The sequence below is a fragment of the Notolepis coatsorum genome (genome assembly GCF_963971535.1).
Source record: "Notolepis coatsorum genome assembly, chromosome: 8".
Lineage (NCBI taxonomy): Eukaryota > Metazoa > Chordata > Actinopteri > Aulopiformes > Paralepididae > Notolepis > Notolepis coatsorum.
Window position 1 is genome coordinate 16,002,470 of NC_140172.1, and position 20,021 is coordinate 16,022,490.

Consider the following 20,021-nt stretch of genomic DNA (forward strand, 5'->3'; position numbering starts at 1 on the left):
GAAAGGTTAACCTTCTGTAGTGTGGTAGTGAAAGGGTTAACCTTCTGTAGTGTGGTAGTGAAAGGTTAACCTTCTGTAGTGTGGTAGTGAAAGGTTAACCTTCTGTAGTGTGGTAGTGAAAGGTTAACCTTCTGTAGTGTGGTAGTGAAAGGTTAACCTTCTGTAGTGTGGTAGTGAAAGGGTTAACCTTCTGTAGTGTGGTAGTAAAAGGTTAACCTTCTGTAGTGTGGTAGTGAAAGGTTAACCTTCTATAGTGTGGTAGTGAAAGGTTAACCTTCTATAGTATGGTAGTGAAAGGTTAACCTTCTGTAGTGTGGTAGTGAAAGGTTAACCGTCTGTAGTGTGGTAGTGAAAGGTTAACCTTCTGTAGTGTGGTAGTGAAAGGTTAACCTTCTGTAGTGTGGTAGTGAAAGGTTAACCGTCTGTAGTGTGGCAGTGAAAGGTTAACCTTCTGTAGTGTGGTAGTGAAAGGGTTAAAAGGGGAATCAGGGCAAGCTTTAACCAATAAATAAATACTGATTGATTTGTAAAGAGAATTCTCGTTGCACATAAACCCAGTAATAAGCATACACTTCTAAAAAGAAAAAAAGGACACGCATCACACATCCAAACAGTTTTTTCTTTTAATTCAAAATGGATTACAATTCATCCCAAGCAGCACTTTTTAAATCATCTTTTCTTCAAAGTGTCATACATACAAAACCAAAAAGAATCAAAAGTGTCTCGCCTTGAGTGAGCAATATATTATTATTCCCCAGTTTCCCTCAGGGGAAGTACTGTACCTACCTATCTAATCAATATCAACATTGTTTTAAAGGGGGTTCATATGAAAGCCTTCTTTTGTTATCCTGCGTTATAACTATATGTCCAATTAACAATATTCACATATATGTACATTCAAATCTAAGTCAAATAACAAGGAAACAAAACACATTTAAAAATAGAAAAGTCGCAAATCAAACTTTTTTTCTTCCTTTTACAATATAATTGAAAGTCCCCCCCCCCCCCCCCCCCCAAATAATATAACAGTTAAATTATGATAGCTTCCTTTTTAAGCGTATAGTCACATGGTAGATAGTACTGTTATGGGGGTTAGGGGCCGTGTCACAGAGCTTAACGGGCCCATCTCAAGCCCTGCCCTCTTTTCTTGATCGTTCAATCACAACCGTCTTCTTGATCCTGCCGACGTTTGTGATTGGAGGATCAAGGAAAACAGGGACGGGGTTTAAGATGGGACAATGCCACACAACAGCAGGTTAACCCTCTCACTGCCACACTACAGAAGGTTAACCCTTTATGATAGTAAAGGGTTAACCTTCTGTAGTGTGGCAGTGAAAGGGTTAAGATGGGACAATTCTCTGAGAAGCCATGTGGGGGGGGGGGCACAGTACGAACCTGGTCGATAGACCTTCTCCCCCCCATCACGGCTGATGCTTGTGTAAACATAAACACCAAAAAATATATATAAAAAATACAGCCCATATAATGGAACCACAAAATGTTTTTAATTAAATTACCATACATTGAAATGTTTCCTCCCTTGTCCTCATAGGGCAGCTATATGAGCACAACACAGGGAGAGCTCCACTGGGGGAACTTGTACTGTATGGAGAAATATGAGCCACAGTTTCGGAGCCTCAAAATAAAAGGGTTTCTTTGGCAAAACACATGACACCAATCCTTTGCTATTCAAAGCGCCGCAGTTTTCAACAAATACAGACTTCACTGTCTGAACTCTCAAGGAAGTTCAGAAGAAAAAAGAAAAAGAAAAAATATATATATATAAGAATTAATATATATGATATACATACACTATATGGTGTACATAGATAATTCTAGAGACATTTCAGTGCAGGGATTAGTTGTGCGCCACATTTCACGTCAAGGGAACTTAGGGAGTGGCTTGATGTGATTATGTCCTGCGATGCATCGGATACAGGTAATTGTAGTCGATCAGTATTGTGGTTTTAACTGCAGTGATGCTTCACTCCCCCACAATCTGTCAACATTGGACCAGTGGTGATCAATGGTAGTCTGCGTTATTGCTAGAGATGGATTAATTAATGAATGATGTCGCAACCCCCCACCCCCCCCTTGGGCCAATCAGTGTAATTTTATAAATGCAAAAATGCGTTGGCGAGATGCATAATTAACCCTAGATTCGTCAAGAATGGATCTGTGGTGTTTGAGGGATCACTGATAGTCATAAGGAAATGTACTAAACATGCTGATGTTAGCTGTGTGGATAATATTTGTCACCGGTGTCAAAAGAGTAATATGGTAAGAAGAATGCATCTCTGTAATGGCATAATGAAAACCGGTACCAGCGCTAGCCTAGTAGCTATGCTAGCCCAGTAGCTTAGCCCAATACCAGCGCTAGCCTAGTAGCTATGCTAGCCCAGTAGCTTAGCCCAATACCAGCGCTAGCCTAGTAGCTATGCTAGCCCAGTAGCTTAGCCCAATACCAGCGCTAGCCTAGTAGCTATGCTAGCCCAGTAGCTTAGCCCAATACCAGCGCTAGCCTAGTAGCTATGCTAGCCCAGTAGCTTAGCCCAATACCAGTGCTAGCCCATTCCACTTACTATCTCATTCTGCCTTCATCACGTATATATGTTATTATACAAGTTGAAATAATGCAGTCAGTGGTAAGGTGGTAACTTACTGCACTATGGTGCTGCTAACCACAATTACGCACAGGTGTGTTTGTGAGTGAGATTGTGAGATTGTGCGTGGGGGGGGGGGGGGGGGGGTGTTTTGCGATCAAACAATGTGATTGTTCCGGGTAATGACTGTCAAACAGCTGTCAGAATAGATGTGAGGGTAATGTGTATTGGGGTGGTAAAATAATTATAGTTATTATCAAGATATTTGGGCCATTATACAATAATATTTTTTGCAATACACAATGTATTGTGATTGGATACTGTTGTGTTATTTGTGATAATGTTTAAAGGCACAATGAGTAGCATTTAACAAAAAAAATTATAATTAAACAAGAATCCCTCTCAATCATCACTTACAGTATGACCCACCTGAAGTGTGTGGTGTCTGTATCTGCCTGTATTTTTATTATTATTGAATTTTCTTTGTTTCTGGGCGGCAACCTTTGGTCAGTGGGTGTGTATTAATGTGTTTTTAGACTTGACTCTTCTCGACTCATTTTTGCTCGCAAACATTCTCTTTTTCCACCTAAACGGTTCACAAAAAATATGTTGGGACAACATTTTAGGCCAAGTTCATAATTTGATCTGCAATGCCTAGTTTGACAGTTTGATCTGAACTAGGCGAGCCAGGCCCCCCCCTCCCCCCGCAGCACCGACTCTGAATGGTGTTTAGTACACCAACAAATGCTACTCGTTGCGCCTTTAACCGTTTTTCTTTTTTAGCAGTCAAAGGTACAAAGAGTATACCCTTTTAGGTCAATAAATATCAAAATAAAACATTCATAGGGATTACCTTGAAATACTGGACAGCCAAAATCATGAGGTAGGGTGGGGGGAGGGGTTGGGGGCCATTTTTCTTTTCGTGGCTTTGTATATACATACAATGTTTAAAGGGATTAACATTTAGAAATTTAGAAAAAATTAACTGTCAAATAATGACTTCGGTAATAGTAATTATTATTTCAACAGACCATAACCAATACGAGCGTTCGACAAGAGTCAAATCCCCTCTTGCTCTCTAGAGAAGGAGAAGAAGAAAGAGATGGTAGGGAAGGAGGAGAGGATCTGAGTGAGCTATTAGGTCACACACCACTCTCTCCATTGTGACTAATGAGGCTCCACTATGCGGGACTGTATTTTTAGGCTGCTCCACACGTCCACTGAGAGACAAGGCAGCAGGCAAGGTGACCCGCTTTCACCGTGATCGATTGTGTCACCCAAGGTGACTTATGTTGGGATAAAAAAAAAAGACACCCAAAAAGATTTTCTTTAAATAAAAAAATAACATAACATTACGCTACTTATTCCCCTTGAAAGTGGCAATCTCTCTATCTCTCTCTCAAAAAAAGAATAAATAAAAAAATCCTCAACATCTGTCTTTGTTCCAGGACTTGCACATGCTGATATATTGGATTCACCTAAGGCAAAAAGGATGGCGACAGTGAATTGCTCTCCTTCCGAGCCCCCAATCTCCGTGACAACAGTCCAGAAATGGAGTGTGAAGGCATGGAGGTGTGGGGGTGTGAGTGTCTCTTTTACATCTCGCTCTCTACATGTTGAGCAGCCTGGTAGATTTATTGGGGTAGTTGATAGCCAGGCTGATGGCAGCGATGTTCCTCAGAGCCTGTAAGAGAGAGACAGAGACAGAGAGAGAGAGAGACAGAGAGAGAGAGAGAGAGACAGAGAGAGACAGAGAGAGACAGAGAGAGAGAGAGAGAGAGAGAGAGAGAGAGAGAGAGAGAGAGAGAGAGACAGAGACAGAGACAGAGAGAGAGAGATTTGTGAGCTGCTGTGACAAGAAAAGGACATCCAAGGGAATACAACCACCATGAAGACTGTCAAAAAAGGTTCCTACTGTACTGATTACTTCTGATTTCTCTGTTTGATTGTTTTGTTTTGTTTGGCTTTGGCAATGTAAACGTATGTTTCCCATGTCAATAAAGCCCATTGGAATTTAATTGAATTGAAAGAGAGAGTGAGAGACAGAGAGAGAGAGACGGAACAGAGACAGAGAGAGAGGGAGACAGAGAGAGAGAGACGGAGGCAGAGACAGAGAGAGAGAGAGAGAGAGAGAGACGGAACAGAGACAGAGAGAGAGGGAGACAGAGAGAGACGGAGGCAGAGACAGAGAGAGAGATGGAGACAGAGACAGAGAGAGAGACGGAGACGGAGAGAGAGACGGAGAGAGAGGGAGACGGAGAGAGAGACAGAGAGAGAGAGAGAGAGAGAGAGAGATAGAGGATAAAACAAAAACAAAAAGGAGTGAACTTTTAATCAGTTCATTGTGTATTTTGTTATTGCTGTTACTATTATGTTGGATTGTGTTGTAAATATTGTGTTTTACTTTTAATGCTTCTGTTTTAGGTGTATGGTCTTATAACATCTTGCCAAAAGGACTACAGTTGTGAATTAGCCAGCTGGCTAAAACTGACACATTTACATAAATGTTGATTAATGTGTCCTTTATAAATAAACTGAAACTGAATGAACACATTGAGTGAAGGCAGGACGTGTTGGATTGTACACAGGAGCCCCGACGTGCTGCTGTGCTAGTAGTGAGTCAAGCTGAGAGGGGCAGAGGAGCGGTTTTAACTCCCCATGACAAACTAAATGATCTGCATCATCTTTTTGTTGATAATTGAGAGCTGTGGCTTTCTTGCGCATCAAAGCCATGGTTTTGATTGACAAGTACTGCCTGATTGGCTAGGAGAGTATCCGTTCCCATGGCAACACAGTAAACGCAGCCCGTGTGTGATATGTGGTCAAAGGTGAACTGATTGAGTCAATAAAGCAACATCTACGTAGGCCATGCAAAGGTTATCAGCCGAGATGTGTCATGGTTAGGGTGGGCCCTCTACATGTTGGCTACCTGACCGGAGTCGAGAATTATGAGATGAGGATGAGTCACTGTTGTCATAGAAATGTTGGGAAACGGGCGGCTACGTGGCGTAGTGGGCAAGGCGCTCGCCACAAAATCTGGAGACGCTGGGCTTGCCTGTTCGAGCCCAGCGCTCCACATTTGCTTTCAGTTTAGCTGGTCGTCCGTACTAATACACATTGGCCGTATTAGGGGGTGGGAAACTGATGGGTGGGGATCGGGCGTTGTGGACAGCGACTCCTACAGGTCGGTTGGTGCGCCTGCGCAGTAGAATCAGGAAGTGTCGGGGGCAGCGTGAGCCTCCCATGCGTTACTCCTCGCCACTGAGAGATCGAGCTGCGCAGGTGAAAAGATGCGACTGCTGTTACCTCAAGTACCGGAGGGGACTTGTGCTATGTATGACTTAGTCCACATTGCAGCCGGCTTGTGGGAGGCAAGAAACAGCGTTCGTGACAGGGGAGGGTTGAATTGGATGATACGAAATTGGGATGGGAGAAAATATAGAAAATGGGAGAAAAAGTGGATAAAAAAAAGAAAAGAAAAAATGTTGGGAAACTTCTTCCCCTTTACCCAGGGCTCCAGACTGTGAACAGAATATATTTCTTTTTCGTCTGTGCGTCGTATCTCAGTCTAACTTATCCCGGAAGAAACTCACAATACAATCACCAATACATTATATACACATTGAAAAACATAGATTCCTTCACCCTGGAAGCTGCCTCCGAACGGACCAAACCTTTCCCGAATCCTGTCGGCAAACAAGCTAGAACGTCCCGGGTCATGTAGTGAATTCTTCAGGCAAAGCCGTTGCAGTGGCTTAAACGAGGAAATATTGTGCACTTCACACGTTTGTATAATTGTTTCGTCGAAACCGGAAAGCCTGTAGCCTGTACTTCCTGTACTTCCGTTTAGACATTTTAGGAGGCATATCTTTACCAGCCTAGTTCTAGGTAGAACACCAAGACGTCTTACCAGAGCGGTGTGGTTCAGGAGCTGCTGGTCCGTGGTCATGGCGAGGAGGTACTCCTGGAGAATGCCTTGTGACTATAGTAGGGAACACACACAAAAAGCAGGGCTCGGTCACAAACTAAACACCAAGCACAACCATTCATGAAAACACTTCAAAAGAGATAACCCCGCGTGAGCCGCCAGATACGCGGTGTGAACGGAAACACGATATTCAATTAATCAAAGATGATATGACTTTTTGTTTTCACGAGGTTACATAAGAGATGTTCTTCTCCTCGCTGCAAATGGGGCCCCGGTTCCCTCTCGGACCACTTCTCGACTTCATCTCGAGGGTAAAAGATTACACTGTGGAATGTTGGAGGGGGGGTGGAAATCCTTCAAAATTACAAACAAATCAAAAGAGAGTTTCCACCAGAGCCCACATACATACTGTACCTCAGCTTAGATAAACACAAGGAGCTAAAGGAAACACAGATAAGAACTAAATGGAAGCTAAATGGGCCGAGACTGGTCAAATGGAGCTTTTATGGCGCTGGAGACACAGACCAGAGCCCCCCCTTCCAACATCCATCTCACGGCACCGCCGGAAACTGTTTACACCGAGAGAACATCCTAGGAACATCTGTACAGTCGGCAGTGCATCACGTCCCATTTGATCCCTAAATATAACTTGCACTTCCTGGGCTAAACGTTTAGGTACATCATCATGTCTCAGCGGCCCTGCAGCCGCAGTACTCTGGCACAGAACCCTGGTCTGAAACCCACTGGAGGGGTGTAAAGGTACACGTGTCCGTACCCAACCGCTTCAGTACTGGACCTTAGGTTCAGTGCGGCTGTGTACCGAGCGAATGCAACGGTATGTTAACCTCTAACGAATGCCCGTGCAGAACTTTTTTTTTGCATGCAGAATTTAATTCAAAACTCCCAAGTTCACCCCTTCCCAAAATATAATTTGCACAAAGGGCCGGGTGTTCGTTCAGCCCACACACAACACCAGAGATGACCTGTAATTTAGCATAGTCTCATAGTGTGGCGAACACACACACGCACACTCTCTCAGTGCGTGAGGTGGAAGGGGCTGTCTCTCGGAGATCAAATTAATGATATGAAACGGGACCTCCATGATGCTTTTTTCTCTCTATTCAATAATGATAGTCGATTATTAATTTCAATATAGAATATTTGTTGACAGCCCTACAAGTACAATTAGTTACTGTACACTACATCACCCCTGAGTGGAAAACGGAAAAGCCAAACTTTCCCCCACTGTACCGAAAACCCGTACTGAACCGTGACTTCAAAACCGAGGTACGTACCGAACCGTGGTTTTTGTGTACCGTTACACCCCCTACTGGACAGACAGCAATTAACCGCTACCGCCGTTGAAATGTGCTGGTTTTTGAGTCTCTGTTTTTGTGTCTAATAAGGCCACAGTCTCTGTCCACGAGGCTGCTCAGCAACTCCCAGAGTGTTTTTCCTGCACCGTCAAGCTAGTAACTCGGCTGTAGGGCTGACCCCTATTAGTCGAATAGTCGACTAATTGATCGAAAGGAGCCGTAGTCGACTGACAACCTCTTAGTCGAATGCACACAAAAAAATATATATATTATTATAATTTTCTTTATTTATTTTCTTAATAAGAATTTTTTTTATCATTCTTTCCAAAAGAAAAGAGGCCTAGAAGCGTGGCTAACGCTAATGGCGCGCATACCAGAGGCTAACTGCCTAAGAAAATAGGCACAGAGGCACTGAAAGAGGATTTCACCCATCTAATGAACACACTAGACTAGACAAATATCAAGATGTATCCATCAGTGAACCAATTGCATGCTTTCGCAGAGAACAAGAAGCCTTCAGTCGACTCCTTCAGACATTATGGAATACAGCCCAAATGGAATGATAAAACAAAAAAAATTTAAATAAAATTATACTTTTTTCCCCCTTCAATTCATTTTTCTTTCATAGTCGACTAATAGTCGACTATCGGCTAACGAAACCTATGAAGTGTGCCGCACGTTCACGTCAACGTTCACGCGCACAATACATGCTTACCTAGGATTTGACTTGAATCAACAACAAAGCAGTCGGGGCGATGGCAAGCCGAAAACGGTTGCAAGTGTTGTTACACTTTACAAAGCTAGACGCAGACAACGCTCGCTGCAATATTATATATTATATATGTAACAAATTGTTCTAAATAAATAATAATGATAATAAATCATTTGAAGTTTGGAATTTTTTTTTACAACTGAGGTAGGTACCGTAATTTTCGGACTATAAGCCGCGGCTTTTTCCCCCATTTTTCGACCCTGCGGCTTATATAACGGTGCGGCTTATATGTGACTCGACGTGACCAAACCAGAAAATGTAAAAATCAAAATATTGCTTTTTTGACTGCATTGAAATGTTATTTATCTGTTCCCTTATTTGCTAAACTTAATACAACTTGTAAATGAGTTAATTCTTGTTATTTGTCCGACAGTATTGTGTCCCAATGCTAATTACATATGGTAATTAAACATTAAAACCCAACCCTAGTCAGCATGCTTTGTGTGTGAGACACTAAGCAGTATCCTATGCTCATCCTTTTGTTTTTGGATGCACGATGATGATGACAGGTATGAAACCTCCAAATCCTGACAGTACTACCTGTGGGTGGGGTGGGGGGTGGGGGGACGACGACCATGGCAAGTTCTTAGAATATAGTCTATGAGTGAATGTGGCCTAACCTGGCTATATTTCACTTCACTGGGTTTCATCTTGGATCCAGCCTCAGCACTGCGGCAGCAGATGTAACCTAGATAACTCCAACAAGTTCACTGGCTGTAAGTTCAAGCACAAATCGCCTCCTTTTGAAACGTCACACACACCCCATTAGGTTTGAACCACAACATCCTCGACCAACCAGAATGTAGTGACATCATCATCCTCGTCATCAACCACCAGTCAAAGTGTGACAGGAGAGAAGTGTGGAAGGGGAGGAGCTACTGTGAGTAGCCAATGAGAGCGACGATCAGGAAGTCGTCAGTGATCTACTGGGAAATGAAAACGCTTCTCTTCTATTCGACGGCTGTGACTCGTCTTTTTCGGCTGCTTTTTAGGCCTTGTTGTGCCACAAAGAGCTCAGTTATCACAACGTGACCTTTGACCCCCAGCTGCTCCAGTGTGGCTGTGTAATGGGGGCAGTGTGTGTCGCATGTTAAAGGAACATGCCAACTCTTTGGGAAATTAGCTTATTTGCCATCTAGGCAAATTTTTCTAAAAACAACAGGGCTTTTGAGGTGATGAAATCACTGCGCCCAGGCAGCAGTGGTTCGGCAAAATATATATCTGCTTAGAAAACGAAAATGTCTAATTATAATTTTTTTTTTCTCCACATGGTAAATACACAGGTCACAACATTTTGGAGTTGTATTTGGAGTGTATTTTGTGACTGTTGGGAACTAGGCTACACTGGCACACCTACTTCCAGTGAATGACGCTAAGCTAGGCTAACGGTGTGGCTGTTCCCTAAGCCTAATGCATGCACAGAGAAGGAAAGGGTATGCATCTGCTTGTCTAACTCCAGGGTAGATGGCAAATAAGCTAATTTCCCAAAAAGTTGGCGTGTTCCTTTAACACTTTCAGCGCCAGACCCGAGGATAGTCGGGTTAACTCGCCAGCGGTTGAGCGCCATACCAGAGTATATAGACAGGGTCAATTTTCAGAAAATCATAACCCTGAAGGCATTTCGTGTTTATTTTTGGTACACAACATTTCTAGGGGTATTAAGGGGTGCTGAATCCAAATCTGCTGTATACCAAGCTCAAAAATGTCAAATAAGGCCTCAAAATAGAGAAATCCAACATGGCCGCCAGCGCCAGGCTGAAATCTATTTAAGTGCATATCTTTTTGACTAAACAAGGTAGAAACATGAATGAAATGTGTTTTTATATGTTTGCATACATGAGGAATTTAAAATCATATCCTGATAAAATAGAAAGTCAAGAAGTCAAGTACGTAAACAAGTGTAAACAACAGAATTGTTCAGTATATCTATAAGTATGTACAGCTGGTACAAAAATGGTGAGGTATAGCTTAGCTTGTGGTGCCACCTTGTAGTGGTGAGGTGCAATAAGGAATGAGAATGATGTGCAATTTCCTTACCAATAATATAAATATAAATATAAAGTGTAAAGTGTGTCTAAAGTGGTAAAGTGGGTGCTACAGTGTGTTGTTTATTTAAGTGAGTGTATGTGCGCTGTGGGTGTGTTGATGGTTTGCTTATTGTTCATTGTTCATTCATTGAGCATCCTGATGGCCTGGGGATAGAAGCTCCTTCTGAGTCTCTCTGTGCTTGCCATGAGACTCCGGTATCGCTTGCCTGATCGCAGCAGTTCAAAGAGGCAGTTGTTTGAGTGGCTGGAGTCTTTGATTATTCTCTTAGCCTTGCCCATGCACCGCTTGTTGTAAATGTCTTGGAGAGTGGGAAGCCCACCTTCAATTGTGCGTTCGGCTGAACGGGCCACTCTGTAGTCTGCTGCGGTCTTGTGCAGTGCTATTCCCAAACCAGGAGGTGATATTGCCAGTCAGGATGCTCTCTATTGTGCATGAGTAGAAGTTCTTGAGGATATTCTGACTCACGTTGAACTTCCTTAAGCGCCTAAGGAAGTAGAGGCGTTGTCGTGCCTTCTTCACAACACTGTCAATGTGTGTGGTCCATGTCAAGTCCTCGGATATGTGGACTCCGAGGTACTTAAAACTGTTCACTCTCTCAACCGGTGCCCTGTCGATGCTGAGGGGGCTGTAGTCCCTGACCCCGACCTCCTAAAGTCCACAATCATCTCCTTTGTTTTGCTGACGTTCAGGGAGAGGCTGTTCTCTTGACACCATCCCGCTAGAACCTTAACCTCTTCCAGGTAGGCCCTCTCGTCGTTGGCAGAGATCAGGCCCACCACCACTGTGTCGTCAGCAAATTTGATGATTGTGTTGTTGTTCCGCTGTGCCACACAGTCATGTGTGTACAGGGAGTAGAGGAGGGGACTCAGGACACAGCCCTGGGGGGCCCCTATGTTGAGAGTGATGGATGAGGAGGTGCAGTTGCCTGCTCTCACCACCTGCCCGTCAGGAAGTCCAAGACCCACTGGCAGAGGTCATAGTTCAAGCCCAGGTCCCTGAGCTTGGCTATGAGTTTGGAGGGGACTATGGTATTGAATGCTGAGCTGTAGTCGATGAACAGCACTCACATAGTTCCCCTGCCTCTTGTTCAGGTGTGATTCTGCTGTGTGCAGCACATGGGCTATGGTGTCCTCCGTGGACCTGTTGGGGCGGTATGCAAATTGCAGGGGGTCCAGGTTGATGGGGAGGGAGGAACAGGGATACTGTCCGGTCCTGCTGCCTTCCTGATATTCACTTTCTTAAACGTCCTCCTCACATCATGTTCTGTTATCCTGAACACTGAGTCTCCATCAGCAGTGCCCCCCCCCCTCCATTGCAGTGGTTTGTAGGCTGGTGCTGTTATTCCCAGCCTCAAACCTCGCATAGAAGGTATTGAGATCATTTACCAGTTGGATGTCACTGTTCAGTTTGAGGGAGGTGCCTTTGTAATCTGTCATCGTTCTGAGGCCCTGCCACATAGCTCTAGAGTCAGCCTGTTCATATTGAAGTTCAATTTGATCCCTGTAGCGCCTTTTTGCTTCTATTACTGTCCTCCTAACATTGTATCTCACCACCTTGTGGTCATTCATGTTGCCTGTCACAAGCCTGGCGTTGTATGCTGAGGTGCGCGCCTTCAGAGCTTCGTGGACAGATTTGTCTACCCATGGCTTTTGGTTTGGGTAAACTCTAATTGTGGTAGAGGGGATTGTTTCTTCTACCAAAGTACAAACAAAGTCCAGCACTGTTTCCGTGTAGTCATTAATATTATCTGTGTTATCGCGGAACACCCCCCAGTCTGTACATTCTAGTGCAGCTTGGAGCGTCTCCTCCGACGCCACCGTCCAGCGCTTCACCTCTCGCGATACTACAGGAATGCGCTTGAGACTTTGTTTATACTGCGGTACAAGAAAGATGGGGTCGTGATCTGACTTGGCGAAAGGACTGGCAGCATGTGATTTGTACCCACTCTTAAATTGCGAGTAGCAATAGTCTAAAATGTTCCCGCCTCTGGTAGAACAAGTCACATGCTGGTAGAAGTTTGGCAGCACTTTTCTCAGATTAGCACTATTGAAATCACCCACAACCAAAATAGCAGCGTCGTCAACGTTAGCTGCTTGGAGCTTGTTTACCTCGTCGTGGAGCTTGGAGAGCGCGTCGCCTGTGTTTGCTTGTGGTGGAATATACACTCCGATCAGAATGGCCGACGTTAATTCTCTCGGGAGAAAGAATGGCCGGCACTTGATGGATATATACTCCAGGTTTGGGGAGCAGTGGTTTGAAAGCTCCTTCATGTTGCCTGGATCACACCAATTGTTGTTCAACATGAAAGCTATTCCACCTCCCCGCTTTTTACCAGAATATTTTGGATCCTTCGATGTCCCAGCTTTCATGTAGAGATGCGTACATCGGATTCTGTCATAGTGAGCCAAGAGTAGAAGCAGCACATCTGTGTCACGCGCTGACACAACGATTGTTTCTACTGGAGCCTGGATGAGAAAATCAGACGTGTATCAGCTTCCTTATGGTCAGCACTCAGAGAGGAGACTTCAAGATCTGGATCTGTTGACTTGACAGTTGTCGCTTCAGTAAACCTCCCTGATACTACAACTACAGGTTCATAATCCGGGCTGTGTTCTATCAGGTGGTTTGAGAGCGATATCTGATTTGTTGTCTTCAAGGGCCATGAAGCTCGACTAATCGGCAGGAAGTGGAACAGACTTGCTTTTGATTTCATGACGTACTGGTCTATGGCGCTGTTTGCGTTTCACCCTTGTGCCTGTTTTGATGGATTGGTCATGGTATCTGTCAAAGACGACATCTACCCTCTGGTATTTTGCTCCCATCTTCAACACGGTGTCAGTGAACTTGTTGGCATAGTCACCAAATGTTGTAGTGTCAGGTGGCTTTCCGAGTGCCATTACCAGAGCTTGGCCATCAATGACCAGGCAGCTGGGTCCCTGAAGGGTAAGATCGGCAGGGGTTTTAATAATAATAATAATGGCTTGGATTTATATAGCGCTCTTCATGACACCCAGAGCACTTCACAGAGTCCATTATTCGTTCATACACAGTCATACCGGTGGTGGTAAGCTACAATTGCAGCCAGAGCTGCCCTGAGGCAGACTCACGGAAGCGCGGCGAATAATCATCGCCTACGGCCCCTCCGACCACCACCAACATTCATTCACATGCATACACATTCATACGAGGCAAGTAGGTTAAGTGTCTTGCCCAAGGACACAACGGCGATGGGATGGACATGGGCTTGAGCGGGATTCGAACCACCAACCCTTCGATCATTGGACGACCCGCTCTACCCCTGAGCCAAAGCCGCCCCACAGCCGTTTTAACTTGTTTCGTCAGTATATTTGCTAACACAGACTTGTTGGTGGAATGTAGACTCCCGTTAGTTGTGGCCAGAGATGGCGGGATGGGCATGAGCTCATGCTGGAGGATATTGTCAAGATCTACCTTACGACCTGCTCTGTAAGCTGTGATGAGCCTTTGTAGAATCTGCCTGTCCACTTTGATGGTGTTTTGCTTGTTCTTGGAAAGTTGCACAACTTCATACAAAGAGGCAAATGTCTTGGCTTTGTTCTTTCGAATGGGTGATTTCAGGTTCAGGTGCTGGTCACTATCTGGAGGTTCACACAAATGTTTGTCCACAAACATTTTCAATTGTGCCTGTCCAAGGTGTTCTGCGCCAAGTATGGATTCTTGAATCTCCGGTGTGACTACGTCCTTGTTGATGTATGTAAGAAAACTTACAAAAGCACATTTAATTCAGGTTTGTACCTTGTGTAGGCACACTTAACTCATTAAGCCCCACCATTTATTTTTAGAAAATTCGCCTAAAACAGCATGCTTACATTAAAATGCTTATATATCCAGATTTATAAGAGCTACTTGCATAAACTTGGTACCTGAAGAAAGCTAAGACTTGGGGGATTCTAATGTTGGTGTCCAACACTGTACAGTTATTACCAAATTGCTGTAGTATTCCTGCAAACACTGAAGAAATGTAATTTTTTGTATCCTCGCCTATACAAAGATTACAGTTAGACAGTCAAAAACACCCTGTTACTCATGGTTGCACCCCAGCTATATTCCTACTTTCTTCCTCCATAGGTGCAGATGTTCTGTGCAAAGTTTCATGTCAGTAGAATAAAAACTGTGGGTTTAGCACCTGTTTTTGTGGAGAGAGGGCCTGGTGCTGGCGGCCATGTTGGATTTCTCAATTTTGAGGCCTTATTTGACATTTTTGAGCTTGGTATACAGCATATTTGGATTCAGCACCCCTTAATACCCCTAGAAATGTTGTGTACCAAAAATAAACACGAAATGCCTTCAGCACTTTATACAAGCACATTTTCTGAAATTCTGCCTAGTCTAATAGTCAGGTTTATCGTTATTTCTTTTATTCGATTTTTTTTATTCATTTCCGGCTCACGGACCTCGGTGTTACCATAGGAAATCATTCTGAGATCGCTAGAGTGCAATACCGGCCGCATCCTGCTAGGTGGCAGTATCGCCCACCCTTCGATCACATTAAAACGCGTCCAATGCCCCTCGATGTATGTGTTGTGCCACATTATGTCGGGGACCCAATGGACACCAATACTGGAGATCGCGATCAGACAATTTAAATATTATTTTTTGGGATACCTCCTAGTAAAGGTAAGGACTATATGACATCAATCCTACTTTGATCCAACCATGATTTCACATCGATCGCAACGATCATACATACTCCAAAACGTATGCCGTTGATGACGATCAAAGCATCAAAAAACGACCCCCCCCCCCCCCCCTTTCATGCATTCATGATGAAACATAATACTTATTATATACCTCTGAATTGGAAATAATAGCGTGTCCAGGCGAGCAACGCCAACGCTTTTAGCAAAATTCACATATTGCTCCATAGCGCCATTTTCAGGAATTAGCCAGGATCACTCTGAAACTATACAATATTCACCACGGTATAACACGCAAACCTATACATAAAAAAATCTATTCTTTTTCATATGTTGAACGATGGATAGTTGATGTCAAATGAGCCATAGTATTGTCTCCATAGCTAATTAGCTATAATATAGATACAGCCCTGCAAACACCGCCACGCATCCCTGTCTCTTAAAGCGGTGGCCCATTGAGTACAAGGATGGCTTACACCGCTGGCGTCCAAAGTGTTAATCCTCCCTCTTGCTCCGCCATCTGTCATTTTTGACAGATAAAAATAGGCAAGGAGGCACACACAGTTTGGCATAATAGCTCACCAGTATTATTTGTGAATAATATACTGCGCGGTCATCATAGCCCCCACTCTAGTCTCGGGCTAAAGAGAGGGATGAGACTACTAGGCATTGAAGATTCAGTCAAATGAAAATTGTGTTTTTCAATCTCGCTGCATTTCACAGCAGAAGGTATGTCGACATAAAATCAAGCAAAACATTAGAACTGTTGTTTTTGTTGTTGTTGTTGTGAAAATGATGACTGAAGCCCTTTGATCTCTACCCCCCTGGATATCAACAAAATCAAAGCCATTCCAGATATCCAATCTGCTTCCTCTGAAATATAATCTGCATAATACACACGGGTTACTCTGACTGGCCCATCAGCCACATCCACCTGCTCCGATTGGCCCATCAGTCACACCTAGCTGCTCTGATTGGCCCATCAGCCACACCTAGCTGCTTCGATTGGCCCATCAGTCACACCTAGCTGCTCTGATTGGCTCAACAGTCAAATCTACATACATCTACTACTGTACTGCAGAGTGAGAGGACTAGTATTAACCCTTTCACAACCACACTACGGTTAACCCTTTCACTACCACACTACAGAAGGTTAACCTTTCACTACCACACTACAGACGGTTAACCTTTCACTACCACACTACAGAAGGTTAACCCTTTCACTACCACACTACAGAAGGTTAACCTTTCACTACCACACTACAGAAGGTTAACCTTTCACTACCACACTACAGAAGGTTAACCCTTTCACTACCACACTACAGAAGGTTAACCTTTCACTACCACACTACAGAAGGTTAACCTTTCACTACCACACTACAGAAGGTTAACCTTTCACTACCACACTACAGACGGTTAACCCTTTCACTACCACACTACAGAAGGTTAACCTTTCACTACCACACTACAGAAGGTTCAAGTCAAGTCAAGAGTTTTATTTGTCACGGCATACAAGCATACAGTGAAATGCGGGGGGTCATGCGCACAGCGATTGTGCAATAATACAAGTAATAAGAATAGGATGAGAATAAGACATTTGTGCAATAATACAAGTAATATGAATAAGACATAACAGGTATAATGTACATAAAGTTTACAAAAAGCATGGTGCAATACACTGTTAGCTACGGATGAGGCACTGGGTCTTATGTACACTTACACTACTATACAATACTATACAATCTACAGTTATACTATGTGTCCTTATGCTAACTTGCTATATCCATCTGTTTACTATACAAGAACCACTCCTGTTTTTTTTTTAAAGTGACCTTTTCATTGTGTAAAGTGACCGTTGAGTGTGAGCGTGTGCAGCGTGTGTGTGTTCGTGCTAAAGTGACTGCTAGTGTGTGAGCGTGTGTGTGGAGAGAGTTCAGTGTTCAAGACTCTGATGGCCTGGGGGAAGAAGCTGAGCCGAAGTCTCTCCATCTCTGGTTAACCTTCTGTAGTGTGGTAGTGAAAGGGTTAAGACACTTGATCCCCCCCCCATCAGCTAGATGTGACTGAGGGGCTGCTATATCGTGTCTAGTGAACAGAAGGCCACGGCCCCTCAGAGAGTCGGCTGTGCTCAAGAGACGGTGACGACCTGAAGCACTTACGACAAATCAAATGATACATCATGATTACTCGTGACATTCACGGTCCACAATAAGTGATTTGTGACTGAGGCGGCTCTGTAGGACCATACAGCACATCATCACCCTGCGTCTGTCATCGGTCTTGTAATAATATATAATATTATTATTATTATAATAATAATACATTTTATTTGGTGGTGCCTTTCACGACACCCAAGGTCACCTTACAGATCATAAAAAACACAGCAAGGCAGTTAAAAGTCGAAGTTAAAATAATAAAAGAAACAAACAGCAGGGGGTATAGAACAGTGACACAGGTTATTAGTGAATATGCGAGTTTACTGGTATGTAGTCGAGTGTGTGTGTGTGTGTGTGTGTGTGTGTGTGTGTGTGTGTGTGTGTGTGTGTGTGTGTGTGTGTGTGTGTGTGTGTGTGTGTGTGTGTAATGCATGTGTGCAGAGGGCATCCCAGGTCAACTTCATCTTCCACCCTCTCGTTTTCTCTGTCCTGTTAAGTACCACTACTGCCCCCCGGTGTTTGCCGACAGGTACTGCTCCGGCTGAGCCTCAACAGTCGTTGCACTGCAGACGCAAAGTCAAAGTCGGTCATCTGTCCATTAACTGAAACCCCATTCTGAGTGACGCAGAGTCCACTGATGGTGTGGTTTCTCCATCGGGACCGACAGATGGGAGACCTTCACCTGTTGGCTTGCTGCATGCACAGAATACTGTTTTCTTAACCCTTTCACTACCACACTACAGATGGTTAACCCTTTCACTGTCACACTACAGAAGGTTAACCCTTTCACTACCACACTACAGAAGGTTAACCCTTTCACTACCACACTACAACGAGCTCCCGCCTGTACTGTTGTGGTTCCACAGTAGAGAACCGGTTCCGTGTATATTTTTATTAGATTAGATTACATTTTACTCCGTCTATTCTATTTTATTATTTTTAGCCTATTTTTAAACTGAATCATCCCAATGTTAGTCGTTATGCCAATTCCCAATCCCCTACCTGGTCGTTGCGCACTCTACCCCCTACCTTCGGTCTGGGAGGGCGGAGACTATCACATGCTTCCTCCGACACATGTGATTGTGTATCCAGCCCACCGCTTATTTTCACCTGGCAGCGTGGACTCTCACTGGGGGAGTGTAACGTGTGGAAGGTCACACTACCTCTCTTAGATCCTTCCCTTGCTGTGCAGGTGCCCCGACCGAACTGTAGGAGTCGCTGTTTACAACGACCAGGACCCACCCTCGCGGGGTTTCCCACCCGCTAACACTGCCAATTGTGTCAGTATGGACGGTCGGCCAACCCGGAAGCACCACAGCTGGATTCGATCCCACTGTCTCTGTGGTGGTAGGCAGACGCTTAGTCCGCTGCGCTACCCGGCCGCTCCCATTTTATAATTTTTTGCCTATTTTTAAACTGAATCAAACCGCACTTTTCTACTCTGAATGTAAACAGAGAGGCCTATTGGGATGTTAGATCCTAATGTGAAACACTGTGATTTACCTTACCTTGCTACCTCTCTATCTTGTTTTTATGCTCGCTTATGTCTGTATTTTTTACTGCTGTGAAGCACTTTGAACTGCATTTTCTGTATGAAAAGTGCTATACAAATAAAGTTTATTATATTATATTGTGAGCTCTGTGAGCCCCTGGGGCCCATCAAACAGAACAGGTGGGCCAGGAAAAACATGTCACACTTCACACTTCACACACGTCGCCCACGAGCAGAGGGAAGGGATTACCACCAGGCTCAACCACCCGCTCACAATGAACCGCTATCCTCACACTGGGTGAGAGCAGAAAACTACACAACATTAAATATTAAGCTCCCCCCAAACCGGACACCATCAACACACTGTCCGTAACAATATAAGGCTGCAACTTTATTGTGATGGTACAGTAGTTGAGTTTAGTGTGGTGTGCGTTTGGGTGGGAGAGTGTATACATAAAGAAAAATGTATTTGTGTTTAATAAAACCTTTTTTATTAATTTATTTTAAATACAAGGTGTATCTTCCATGCGCGCACATATCGTTAGCCTCATACGATTTAAAAAAAAATTATATAAAAAATAAGTTCCACACGGTGTATCAACAAGTTTGCAAAAAATACAAAAACACAACAACCATTGCGTAACAAAATAAGGTGACTTTTAAACAAAAATATGTCGTTCCTTAGGCATTGTTTCCTCGTACATACATGTCATACACTAAGGCAGTTGTGCCCAAGTCATGCGATCGCCATCTGTGTACGTAACGTTAAAATGCAGCAGTTTGAGGAGATTACAGTTAAGCAGAAATCTCAATTTGGCCCAAAAAAATTACTTAGGCAATTATCGTATGAGGCGTAACGACATCATGTTTGTGTGTGTGTGTGCACGTGTGTGTGTGCGCGCGTGTGTGTGTGTGCGCACGTGTGTGTGTGTGCGCGCGCGTGTGTGTGTGTGTGTGTCAGTGTGTGTGTCAGTGTGTGTGTGTGTGTGTGTGTGTGTGTGTGTGTGTGTGTGTGTGTGTGTGTGTGTG

At 44.0% G+C, this 20,021-nt stretch overlaps 1 protein-coding gene across 1 annotated transcript in view; it reads right to left on the minus strand.

The window, feature by feature from the left end:
• Positions 1 to 627: 627 nt before the first annotated feature.
• The window catches only part of zzef1 (zinc finger, ZZ-type with EF hand domain 1), a 184,200-nt gene continuing 164,806 nt past the window's right edge, over positions 628 to 20,021 (minus strand). The window contains exons 50-51 of the mRNA XM_084320319.1: positions 6,514 to 6,585; positions 628 to 4,287 (exon numbers count right to left, since the gene is read on the minus strand). Of these exons, the coding sequence (XP_084176445.1) occupies positions 4,213 to 4,287; positions 6,514 to 6,585 (147 nt within the window). The 3' untranslated portion in view covers positions 628 to 4,212. The remainder of the gene's footprint in view (positions 4,288 to 6,513; positions 6,586 to 20,021) is intronic.